At 38.9% G+C, this 13,115-nt stretch overlaps 1 protein-coding gene across 2 annotated transcripts in view; it reads right to left on the bottom strand.

Moving 5' to 3' along the window:
• WDR48 (WD repeat domain 48) overlaps window positions 1-13,115 on the bottom strand; it is a 44,307-nt gene that overhangs the window by 18,408 nt on the left and 12,784 nt on the right. For both annotated transcript variants that reach the window (XM_059075861.2, XM_067044545.1), the window contains exons 3-10: window positions 11,190-11,268; window positions 10,484-10,566; window positions 10,235-10,364; window positions 8,158-8,246; window positions 7,675-7,776; window positions 3,058-3,282; window positions 1,301-1,375; window positions 267-369 (exon numbers count right to left, since the gene is read on the bottom strand). In XM_059075861.2, the coding sequence (XP_058931844.1) occupies window positions 267-369; window positions 1,301-1,375; window positions 3,058-3,282; window positions 7,675-7,776; window positions 8,158-8,246; window positions 10,235-10,364; window positions 10,484-10,566; window positions 11,190-11,268 (886 nt within the window). The remainder of the gene's footprint in view (window positions 1-266; window positions 370-1,300; window positions 1,376-3,057; window positions 3,283-7,674; window positions 7,777-8,157; window positions 8,247-10,234; window positions 10,365-10,483; window positions 10,567-11,189; window positions 11,269-13,115) is intronic.

Genomic DNA, 13,115 nt, shown 5'->3' with positions numbered 1-13,115 from the left:
ACAAAGTGGTTGCTGGCTTTACCAAGACCAAGATTATTCTAATGCTGGGCAAAAAGATTAACTCAAGAAAGCTCAATTTTTAAAGTCACTAAAAAGCATTTAAAAAGTATTTTTCTTCTATTAAAAACAAACTAATATACTATTTGTCTTTTGTTGACATCAGGGTTACATTTAAAGGAAGGTCATCTCCTTTATTTTTGTCAATTTCTTAGTAAGTATAATTAACTTCAGTAAAATGGACAATACCTTCCAATATCCTTACTTACCTTTAATAACCTGGTCGGGTTGTGTACAAAGGGGTGTTATAGGATTTGTACAGTCATTGTCATAATCTCCAGAGGCTCTAAAATTATGAATTCCTTTCAATGTCTAAAGGAACAAAATTCATTATTTAATCATTTTATGCCAATTAGTTTGAAGTGGCAAGAAAAACAAAACAAAACAAAAAAACAACAAAGAACAAATGAGAAAAACCAACAATAACAACATCAACCAAAAAATACTTAGTCACAAAATACAATTACCTATCATGATTAAAAAAATACAAAACAAAAATTAAGAAGGGAATGTTGTCTTTTTGGAGAGAACATTAGGCACTCTTCCAGGTAAACCTATGTTGATCTCAAATTGGCACAATGAAATTTAAACAAGTTATATAACATTTTTTAAACAAGTACAGAGAAAGACTACTTGATCTACATATAAACAGGAATAAACGCAAACACTTTCTCTTTTGTTATCCACAAACAGTCTGGTAAGCAAGAAAACTTAAATCTTCTTTAATTAAGACTCAAGAATTAATAGTACTTTTGTGACTTCTCTCTGCTTATCCTTTATTTCTATACCTGTTCTTCATGCTATAAAGAAAAAGGAAATGAATTTGAAAAAACTACTTTCTGCTTTCTCTTACGTTTAGAAAAACATAATCCTAGAGTTTCCCTGCTGTGTTGGTACTTGGGCTGCCTCTTTTCAAATACAGCTTCATGAGGTCAGAAACTGTACTACTTTAAAGCTGTACTTTACTGGTTTTATCAGGGAACAGTGCTTATTCTAAGCACATCAAATGTGTATCTCGGCTCCTGACAAGGAAGCCAGAAGCTGCATTTTGACTATGACCTTAATTTTTGTACAAACCTTAGGATTACACCTGCATTCGTAGGGGCTTTCATATTTTTGTCACTGTCCAAAAGCATGCTGAGAGTCAGGCTCATACTGAGCATTTGCTATTGGTACCTGGGAAGTCCGTGATAACAAACCACATGTTTATAAACCTTTGCCAGATATACAGTGGCTCACTCACCCATTTATTTACTGTAGACTTCGTTGTTGCAACCCAAATTGCAGGAGGGGGATCAGCTGATCTGTCAAGCTCCATCTGAAATAAAGCACAAAAATATTGCTTTGTGGAATGTTGACTCTTCTGAACTGCCAGGACCAGCTATACACTATTAAATATCAACTCCTTCGTTCAATATCTGTGTGCTGACGATACCACAGCGTGTGTTAAAAGCTAGGGATGCACAGAAGAATGAGTCTCTTTGCTAAAGGAATTCGTAGCCCTATAAAAGTGTAATAGGGGTGACTACTTACCAAAAAACAGTGGCTTAAAGTTTTAAGTGTGGTTAATTTAAGGGTTCTAAATGGGTACAGTCAAAAGGATGACTTACCATAACTTTTTGGTTTTGTCACTCCTGTGTTTTGTCTTCATGTTCTTAGTAACAAGGAAATACGTTTTTTTCTTGGAAAATGTTTGTAGCAAAAACCAAAACAACCATTCTAACAACATAGCAAAAGGAAAAGTACCCACATAATGTACCGCCCCCACTTGCTTAAGGAATACAACTGTACTTTGTGAACAGTTTACTGTGCCCTCCTACATGTTTAAAATAGCATACATATAAAAATACACATATACCCATGTATACATTATGCAAATGGAATGACTCTACATTTGCCCACTATTCTTCCTGTACCAGGAAATTGCAGGTTTTTAGACAAGGGGACAGGGCTGAACCACTAGCAAGAAGGAATCCTCTTCAGTTCAAAGTGATGCTCCTTACAACATGGTTGTGCCTGTGCTAAACACTTCTAGTCTTTTTCTCCACAGCCAAGAGATCCTGGTAGCTGCAGGACTCGCAGTGCAGTTTCTCCTCCACACGTGACTCTCCCCAGCAGTGTGCTTTCTGCACACATGCTGTGTCTGTATGTAAGCCTCCACTCTCTTGCTTCTCTAAAGGATTATTGCTTTTGTCCATTAGGCTGTGCCAATTGTTTTAAAGAACTGTAATTGGCCAGTATTATGTGAGCTCTTAGACCACAGGCATCCTCTCAAGTGTCTCATTTGACCTCTATTCCCTTTTTCAGTCCTTCCTCCTATACTGTGGTTTCAGATGTCACTTAGTTTCGTAGATGATGGGTATTAACAATTCTGTTTCCTGCTTTCCTTGTTGTTTTCAGATGATTTCTGAGAAGGGGTGGGGGGGAGTGCTGTCTTTATGCCTCCATTTTAAACCTGGAAATCTCCTCACCATTGTCTTAATGTGCAATTCTGTGAACATCGGTGAGACTGAACATCTTGTCAATGATGACTGGCAATTTTCTAGGCTTCACTTTTAGCAGGTGTCAACATGGATGGCTTCTCAAGTACCCTTTTACCCATCACCCCGGACTATTTTGAGGCAGTGATGGTTTGAAATATGAACCAGCTTCCTCTCTTCTTCAGGAGCACTCTTCCACATCCTCCTCTTGAGGCAGTGGATAAATTTCTGCTTTGCTGTCCACTCTCAGATACCTGAACTCCTCGTATTCCTCCTCTAAGGACAGGTTAGGAAAGCCAGGAGAGCTCAGGAGCACTTTGGGGCCAGCTCACTAGGATTCGCCAGTGCGAGAGCCATCCATCCCTGATGTACCCATGAAGTTGCCACTTCTTCTATGGATGACTAACAAGTATCTTTTTACAATCTCACAGTTGACTTGTGTTTTAATATTGATTTTGCTGTATTTGGCTAGCACATGTAAGTAACAATCTTAATCATAAAACTAAAACATATGACATACCTTGAGAACTGGTGCTTTTTCTTCACAAATCAGCACCCGAATGTCAGGGTTTCTTAGGTCTGTACAATAAATCTTCCTGTCCCTTCCTCCAGAGTATACATGTGTGAAGGTGTCATTGACCTGTAGAGCCCAAACACCTTCATCATGCACTCGGTACGTTGCTATACATCTCTGCTGGCCAAGGGACCAAAGGCGAATTGTCCCATCAGAACTGCCGGAAAGGCACTGAGAACAAAGAAAGCTAAGGTTAGAAACCTGCCAAAAAGTTCCTGCTTTCTTGTGCTTTGCGCTTGTCTTCGATCCCGACTCCACAATGTCAAACACACACCTCTAACAACCTGTATTCCTGCCTCTGATAAAGACTTCTGACAAGCATACACCACAGGCTGAAACAACCAAAGGCAACAGCATGGGCTCAAGCAGGGGAACCCTATGAGCAAAACTTCCTCTGTCCTGTGTACCTGGCCACTTGCTGCATCACCATCCCTTGGGAACATGTTAAAAATGTAAATTCCCCGTTCCCATTCCAGACCCAATGAGGCAGAAAATCTGGTGGGGCTCAGCAATCTGTTTCGACAGGCTCTCCAGGTCATTCTGGTATGCCAAGTTTGACAAGCATTGCACTAGGCAAGGAAGCCTTCTGGAGCCCTGGGTCACACCTCTGTTTTGTCCCCCACCTCACAGCTCTGGATTCCTGATAGCCTGCCAGGTCTCCTGGATTCTACTGACAGGAGCCAAAAGCAAAATCCAGGATTGCCACTCACTCTGTGAGCTTGGATACTTCCCATGTGAGCTTCAAGTTCAATATCCATTAATATAAAATGTAGACCCTCAGCCTTCAGAGTTAACATTGGCAATTCTGACAATTTCTAAAGGCTCAGGAGTGTCAACTACATAGAAGTTGCAGGTACACAAATCAGGGCTGAGCACACAGAGAGTGTGAGAGAAACAGGCACAATCAGCCACCTCACATTCACATTCAGCATGCCTGGTGTTCTCTACAGTTACTGTGGTGACCTGAGGAAAGGGATAAAAACATTTCTTTGGGGAAAAAAATCACCCTGAGGGGAAAGGAACTGCTGGTGCTGGTGTATGAAATTAAGCAGGCAAAGAGCTTCAAAGAAGAGAAGATAGTTGTGGGCTTGGAGACCTGGACAGTGTTTGAACAGATGAGGCCCTCAGGAGTATTAAGGATTTACTGGCCTGCTCTGACTTGAAGGGGCCTTCAGACATGTTTAATTAAACAAACACCATACTAACAGACTCCCCCCCCATAAGCTGTCAGGAGCATCAGTGCTTTAGTCACCAATTCCAACTAGTTCACAAGAGAACCAAGAGACTGACCAATAAAGAAACTGTCAGGAGTAAGGTGGCAAGCAGACCTTCACCACGTGTGTAGGAGCACTGTGGCAGTCTGATGGGGAGAAGGCAGGGAGGAGTTCTCCATTCCAGGAAGAGATGCTACTCTGTGGTGGCAAAGCTGTTAGTAAAGCTTTGATCACTCAGATTCTAGACCACATATCGGCAGGGAATAAGGTCTGACAACTTTAGGAAAAGGAAGGCAAAGATGGGTTGAAAGTCCTCACAGGCTGGGTGACTTACAGCAGTAAAGAGATAAGTTCCAAACCCAGAATGCACAGGTGAAGGTGGATGAGGAAACACAGAGTATATTAGAGTTCTATATCAACCCTGATATAGAATACAAAATAATCTTTGATGGTAGTCAGTATTCTAAGACTGCTAAAAAGCAGCAATCACCTTTAAAGTACTATGCAGGCAAACATCTTTGCAGCATTTGGTACTATGGTTGAAGGATGTGCCCATTTTATAGGAATTCTAGTGCCTGATATCCTATAGGAGCTAGAGGAGTCATCAAAACATTTCCCATTGCCTCCACCCTTTCACTGGATAAAAATGAAGACACCTTCATTATCAGGTGGCCTCTGGGATTAGGACAGAATGCCCCAAATGGTTCTGCTAAGTCCGACTTAGGGGAACAGATTCTATAGCCTGATCAGGTGCTCTGTGCTTCTGCCAATGGACATGAGAGGTACCAGTGTATTGGGGCCACGCTGCTGTTATCAGGTGGCCTCTGGGATTAGGACAGAATGCCCCAAATGGTTCTGCTAAGTCCGACTTAGGGGAACAGATTCTATAGCCTGATCAGGTGCTCTGTGCTTCTGCCAATGGACATGAGAGGTACCAGTGTATTGGGGCCATGCTGCTGTTGACCAACACAAAGTGTTCTGGGATGGTCGCTTACACACAATTGTAATTGCCAATAGAGAGCAGCCCACTGAGCAAGTCAGGGGCAAGGAGTGACCTAATGCTCAGATACCCCCGACCCATGAGCTAGGTTCAGCAGGACTTGTATTACCAAGGAAAACCCTGTGAGTGACACACAAGGATGTGACTGACTCAGAGCAAGATGGCAGGTTGTTCCAGATCCTCAATCAATTGCCTGAGCAAGTACAAGGACTGAAAAGTAAGCTGGCTTGCCCCACGAATGTTGGCACAATCAGAACAACTGCCATGGTGACAGACCTCAGATAGTAAGATTTGCTAAGTATCTTACTATCAATACAATGAAGGAAGTGCGGCAATAGGCTGACATTGATGGGATTCTTTGGCCTATTATACATATCTTATCATAAGTCCCTGACTTACAATGCCAGCAGAGACCCTACTTTAGAAGCTTGCAGGGCAACTCTGCAAAATGCAGTATATACTCTGGTCCAGTAACCGATGGTTACTTCTTCCATGTTGCAAGAGTTTGTGAATCAGTATGTAACGGTTTCTTTTTTCCTCCTCTCTTTTCTCAGTTGAGTAGTTATTACAGACGTTTTCTCGATCAATTCCGTAATGTAAGGATGCCGTGTTGTTGGTGGCTAAATCTACCTTTAGTCTCTCGTTGCCAATAAGGAAAATGGATGAAGGAGGAACTAGGGGAGGAATGGTATCTGCTTAATTATTTACTCTAAGGCCAACAGGCAGCTTTTAAAGTAGTACTACATCACCTTCTCTGCTTTCAGTAAGTGGAACTGACTACAGGTGAAGTGCATTTGTAAGTAAATGTGCTACCTAAATCGTCTTAAGTAAAAGCACATTCATAATCATCTATATAGGAAACAAGGCATGGAGTGTAGTAGACAGGAGGAGATTTACGAAAGTCTGCCAGGCCCACAGCCCATTTCTGGAAACCATATTGTCTATAGCCTCTAGTTAAGTGCAGTCCCATGGAGACCATATGATCTAGTTCAATCCTGGACAAAGCTAACAGAACTAGGCATGGACAACCATCTCAAGTGTAGCCTAGCAGCTACTGCAACAGTGAGGCGCTAACTGTACTGGGCTTTTTTTTGGCCACGCCTCACGGCTTGTGGGATCTTAGTTCCCTGACCAGGGATTGAACCTGGGACCTGGCAGTAAAAGCATGGAGTCCTGACCACTGGACTGCCAGAGAATTCCCCTGTACTGGGCTTTTTAGACTCACATGAAAATGCTGCTATGAAGAAACTCAAGAGCTCTAGAAAATGCCATGGCTTACAGACAAGAATATATTTATTATTTCTACTCTTCTCACCAATTACACTAACTAAATATTATGACTCCCACTTTGCACATAAGCAAACTAGGGACCAGTAGATTCCTCTCCTCAAGGCCACACAATACTTTAATATCAAGATCCTTTCACGTCTCCAAAGACCTCCATGGGAATATTCAAGCTTCTCTGCCTGGTTCTGAAAAAATAATTTCTTTCCTTTGGCTAGTTTTTCAAACCTTCCTTTCACCTCTGGAGACAAAGGCTTCTCTTAATTCATGTGTGAGGCAACTTCCATGACATAATCTCCACAGTAATAACAGACCAATGGTGTTTCTCATCTCATCTCATCACATTCATACTCTCCTTCTAAACCAATCACAATCAATTCCAATGACCCCTGCACCCTATGCAAAAAATGGCAGCAGTACATGGTAGAGGTATGTCATAACATAAAATGGTGCTCAGTTTTTGTTTTCTATTATCTACACTGATGAAAGATCATTTTTCTACTGCTACAGGACAGAACTGTGATATATAATTCACAAATTATGTGGCCAACAGAGTATTAATACATGTTCAAACATTACCAAAATGTTTTTCTTTGAAATGCTGACTCTAAGTACTATGTTAGATAACTAAATCTACAGACTGTATCTACATAGTCAACTGACAAGATCTGCTTGGAAAACAGACCCACTGTGAGGAAATTTTCCACTTACTACACTGCCAGAAAGCATTCAATACCAAAGTTTCCTTCTGCTTTACACAAAGGAACATTTTAAATTATTTCAGCTATACATATCATAACTGCATATACTCACCTGCATTAAAATTATTCTTAGGAAATCCTTCATTTGGCCTTTATTTAAAAGTTAGGCAAACAGAGAAATTTTGAAATGTAGATTAGTATATGTGCAACTGAGTATTTTAAGGATTTAAAAATTACACCACAGTTTCTAATATGTGTGGCTTTTGGTTCAAACCAACTATGCAACAATATACAAAGTGGGGGAGCTTCTGCTGCATGAAATTTTGACAACGTCAGTAGGTAAATGTTCATGTGAACTGCATACCTGTGTGCCATCTCTGTTCAACAGCAATGCTTTAACATTATCCGTATGCCCTTTAAGCTTCATTAGTTTTGCACATGTTCTTGGATCCCATACTCTTAAAACCTGTGAATTTTAACAGAGTATCATAAAAATGATCACATTTAAATAATAGATGACTTTTATAAATCAAATGACAACTATTAAATTCTGAGAGGGAAGTACTACTTCTGCCAATAGACAGTGTCCAAAGCTCCCAACTTATTTTAAGTAGGAGGAAGTATTTTAATGTCAAAAAAAGCACAGGCTTCCCCCACTCCACCCTCCGCCTCTGTTACCACACACGACAGTAATTATACAGTTACACTCTTATTTGTTCAAATAAAACCTTATTTTAGTATCCACCAGGCAAAACCACTGTCTATATATTTTATAATTACACAGATCAAATTATTTTGGTTTCTTTATTTTCTAGTGTTAAAATATACCCTTTAAGTTTCCCCTTACCTTCTCAGTGGACCCTGATACAATGATTGTTCCCAGTTGATTCATTGCCAGGCTATAAATGGAATCTTTGTTCCCACTTAAAGAAGAAGCTAGTAAGGATAAATGGAGCTATACGTTAAAATCATCAGCTGTTTAATAACAAGTTAGCACAAATTGCAAGTTTAATTATTCCATTTAGAAAATCTTATCTTTATGAGTATTCTAAGGAAAAGAAATCCCTATAATGGAAATAATTCTAAATCATAATATTGTTAACAAAATTTACATCTCTTCTGGATTTGAGCATACACAAGTGCTCAATAAATATTTGCTAAATTGAATTGCACTGCCATTTAAGAAACTATCTGCATAAGTAATGTATTTTCAAAGATGATGCACATGTGCCAATAAAAATTAAAACTATGGCTAAACTCATTATTTACAAGAAAACACAAATCAAAACAAAAATACAATTTTCGCCTACCATATAGATAAAAAACAAGGCAGTACTTAATTATCAAAAAATACAGTTAAAATGGCACCCTCATACATTACTTGTGGAATGATAATTTGGTACAACTCTTCTAGAAGGAAATTAGACAATGTGTAGCAAGAATCATATTCATGCTCTTTGATTCAGAACTCAATACCACTGAAGAATGTATATAAAATTGTCTATACAGAATGATTCAGAACTCAATACCACTGAAGAATGTATATAAAATTGTCTATACAGTATGATTCCAACTGTACAACAAAGAATAAATTTAAACAAACACACTGAGATGCTGTGAGTAAAGGAGTAAATACATGTAAAGTATTTAGAAAAGTAACTGCTTATATTAAATGCTCAATAAATGTTAGCTATTATTATTATCTCCATAATTATAAAAAACTTATTTGATATCCTCTCTAAACAATTCTAAGCAAGACATATCTGTTGCAGAATCTATAACCACTAAGCCTCGTCTCTGACCTTGGGACAATCTTGCTTTTTTTGCTTCATTCCTTCTTGTTAGTGTCTCTTTCAGGCAGGCCTTACATCTAGAGAGCTAAATGATGTATTATGACAGCCCCCAGCAGGGACCAGCTGCTGAATCCCTGAGATTGTGTACAGGTGAAAAATCACGGAAAACAAGAATAGTGTTTAGACCTTCACATATTTCCTGAGAAAAAGGGAAAAATAATGTTTAAGAAATTATAAACACCAGTCTCCCAACCTACCCTTCTTGCCACACACTAGATTATATTAGAACTGTTAGTTATATCAACATGAGTATTCCAGTCATAACAAATTAGACCTGTTATGTAGGAATCTAGATAGTTCAGGCCCATTTCCTGAACACAGACCTTCTAGGCCAGGCTTAGCCGTAAATGTGCTCTCAAGAATCCCTATTGACACCTGGCCTAGTGAACTCTTATTGGTTGGGCCAAGTGTAAGCTGACTTTCAAGTCTAGACCTGTCTGGATCTGACTGGGTAATTGAGATCTCTTAGTTGATGAGGCATCCATGCTACTAACCTGCTGTGAATGTCTCTGAATTGCCTCTAGATGCTAGGTTAGCCTTCCTGAACTCTTCTGTTCAAGAAGAGTTGGCTGGATTCTTTAGGGCTGCTCTGAAAGGGTCCCACAATATTGGCACTAAAAACCTTTCTTTCCTTTGGGTATTTTCCAAGTTGGCCATTAACTCAAAGGCTCTTAGTAAATAGTAACACTTGTAAAAGTCAAAAACTGCCTACTTTTTGCCAGGTAATCACTACCTCCATCAATAATATCTGACTAGAGTGTGGCTTTGGGCCAGGCACAGCTGGGATATACAAAGTAATAAGACAGGCACTTCTGCCCTGTGGAAGCTTACACTTCAGCTAGGGAGCTAACACATGCACATGTACAAAGATAACCAGGTTACACCTGGAGAAGTTACCATTTTTAGATTGCAGTGAGAAACTAGTTCCTTGTTTAATCACACTCTTGGGGGCTAGAACGCTGTAGGTAGAACCACTCTCTTGATGCAAACTTATCAAACTTGTTTTATAAACCATTCTTTATTTATGTCAATTTGGATCACTTTCAAAGAAATTTTTTTCAAACACCTTACTTGTGACAGTGTTATTTGAGGCAGTCAATGCTGTTAGAGTATTCACATCCCAAAGGAATATTTGTCGGTCCAACCCAGCCGATGCTACCAGTTCTTTATCCTTGGCATATGCTAAGGCTTTTACATAATCCTGCAACAAAATACACATACTCTGATCTACTCTGTAGATCAATAAGCAAATGAGCCACATGAAGTACTGAGATCTCAGTATTACACTAAAGACATTGAAAATTGTGTTAGTTGTTTTACCTTATGTGTTCTTAGTGTTGACATGCAAAATCCCTTATGTGCATTCCATACTTTTACTGTTGTGTCAGAAGAAGCAGATATTACTAGAAGAGGCAAAGAATTAAACCCCTTAGTAATGTGACTTAACACCATTTTAAAGAATCAACATAAAGCAATGTAACATTGTCTCAAACTTTCACACATACATACAAAATGTTCATACATAAATATTTGAATATTTATGTATATTGAATATTTATAACATTCCTAACATTAATTCAAACACCTTAATATTCATACACACATACACATACACATATATGAAAAGTTTCTCTAACACAGATTGCAAAACCAAGAAATGGATCTTACCATAGTGAAAACAAAAAGAGATATTAATAAGGTTAAAAGAAGAATACATGTTGTACGAGTCTATTTATATACAATGACAATGCAGGCAAACTAATCAATAGTGCTTATAAGACATGAGAGCAGTTACCTTGGGACAACGGGTAGTGACTGAAAGGGTGGCATAAGGGGGCTTCTGGTAATCTGTTTCTTAATATGGATGTTCACCTTGTAAAATTTTAATGAGCTGTACTCTCAAGGTGTGTGTGCTTTTCTATATGTATGTTATACTTCAATAAAAAGGCTTACATAAAAAAAAAGAAAAATATATCAAATTGAATTAAAATCTTCCAGGAGCCCCAAAATTCAAAGAAATACTTACATGTTTTCCCATTACAACAGAGTACAATGTCATTTACCCAATCGGTATGGTGTTCCATGGATGCTATATATGGATCTTGCTGAAATTAAAAGAAAAATCATAAAAATGTCTTTAGTCTATATTAGAGGATAAAATATATCACAAATTAGATATGTTTATATTCTTCAATTAATGTGACACACTGCTCTAAGGTCTTAAAATTGACAACTGAATTCAGAGTAGAATTTCATGAAACAATTGATGCTTCCATATGACAGATATAAACAGAAGTTTTGTTTCAGGACAGTTTTATTACTGATGAAAGTCTAGGTTTCCAGGAAAAATGCTTAATTTTTATGCCCTGAGTTAGTGAAGGCAACAAGATCTGGGCTAGGCACTGTGTGTGACACGCGTCCAATAGGAAGGGGTTCACTACAAAGGACAGGACATGAACAAATCTGCAGGCTGGGGGATCTGACTCAGTAGTGGTGAAGGCTCAAAGCAGACAGCAGGGACAGAAAGGAAGCTGATGAGAGTGGTGAGAAGCATAGCCAGACTGCAGAGTGGGATGCATACTTCTGCTCTTAGCTTCCTACTGCTGTTTTAACCTGTGAACTAAACATTTTCTCACAGTATCTACAGTCCTTCAGAGAAGAAATGGAAGCCAAGGGCTAAAGGATCATCATTTCAATTCAGTAACTCAAGATTTTTCTATTCCTCTCACTTGGCTTAATCACGAGAAGAGGCCTTTTAAAAAAGAGTATTTGGTTATATCCTACTCCTAAGACAGGCAAGTTCAAGATGATTCATGGGCAAAAAGAATAGCTCTCTACAAGTCTAGTTGAGAAATGATGCTATTCAATCTTGTCATAAAAATGAGGACCAGAAAGAGATGTCTGAGGGCAGGATAGGCAGCTTTCTAATTCTTCCAGGCTAGTTCTTGTGTTTTCCTTCATTTGTTTGAAATACTGTAAATTTCCAAGAAAGTGACATTCCAATTCAAATATAAGTTCCAAAAAGCATTTCAGAGCTATAGTTTTCTTACTTTCCATGTTTTTAACATTGGGCCACCACTGTTTCCACTGGTTAAAGAATTCAAAGCCCACTGGACCAAAGTCCATTTAAAGAAACTATCCAGAAACCGTGCAAAGTAGTGGTTCCTTTTCGGATGGAACATCAGACCTGTAGAGCTTGCTAAAAGACACAGACTTTTAAAATGACAAGGTCTAACATCAGGGTTTCAGGGTTAGATTGGGTTCTAACTCTCTGTCATGAACTAGCTACTTTCTCTGAGTCCGTTTTCCCATCTATGAAAATGGATCTTAATATCTGCCTTGAAGGATTATTGAAACCATATTGGATATGAAAGGGCTAAGTGTCTGGTACATAGCTAGGAGTTCAAGAAATGCTCCTTCTTCTTCCCTGAATCTTCCTTTCTATGTCATTCACAATACAGGCATTCAAACAAAATACAAAAAGAGATCCTATCCATTTGACTGGGGATTTATCTTCACATATCATTAAGTCCTGCTCCTGTTTTCATATTTTTACACCAACTTTATACTATATAATAAGGCCCTATGGGTTTTGTGGGCACCCTAATCACTTTTAAATGAAGAGATCAAATACTTGTTCAAGGTTAATTATAAATGTAAAAGCATATTCAACCTTTTTTTACTAACACTGAAAAGGGATGCAAGAAAGCTCTTTGGGAACATATTTAAAACAGAAAAATAAATTGTTTTTGAAGATGTTGGGGGTAGGAGTTTATTAGTTAATTTATTTATTTTTGCTGTGTTGCATCTTCATTTCTGTGCGAGGGCTTTCTCTAGTTGTGGCAAGTGGGGGCCACTCTTCATCGCGGTGCGCGGGCCTCTCACTATTGCGGCCTCTCCCGTTGCGGAGCACAGGCTCCAAACGCGCAGGCTCAGTAGCTGTGGCTCATGG

The sequence above is a fragment of the Kogia breviceps genome, chromosome 10 (genome assembly GCF_026419965.1).
Source record: "Kogia breviceps isolate mKogBre1 chromosome 10, mKogBre1 haplotype 1, whole genome shotgun sequence".
Taxonomy (NCBI): Eukaryota; Metazoa; Chordata; class Mammalia; order Artiodactyla; family Physeteridae; genus Kogia; species Kogia breviceps.
This window is presented reverse-complemented; position numbering and strand designations above follow the sequence as displayed.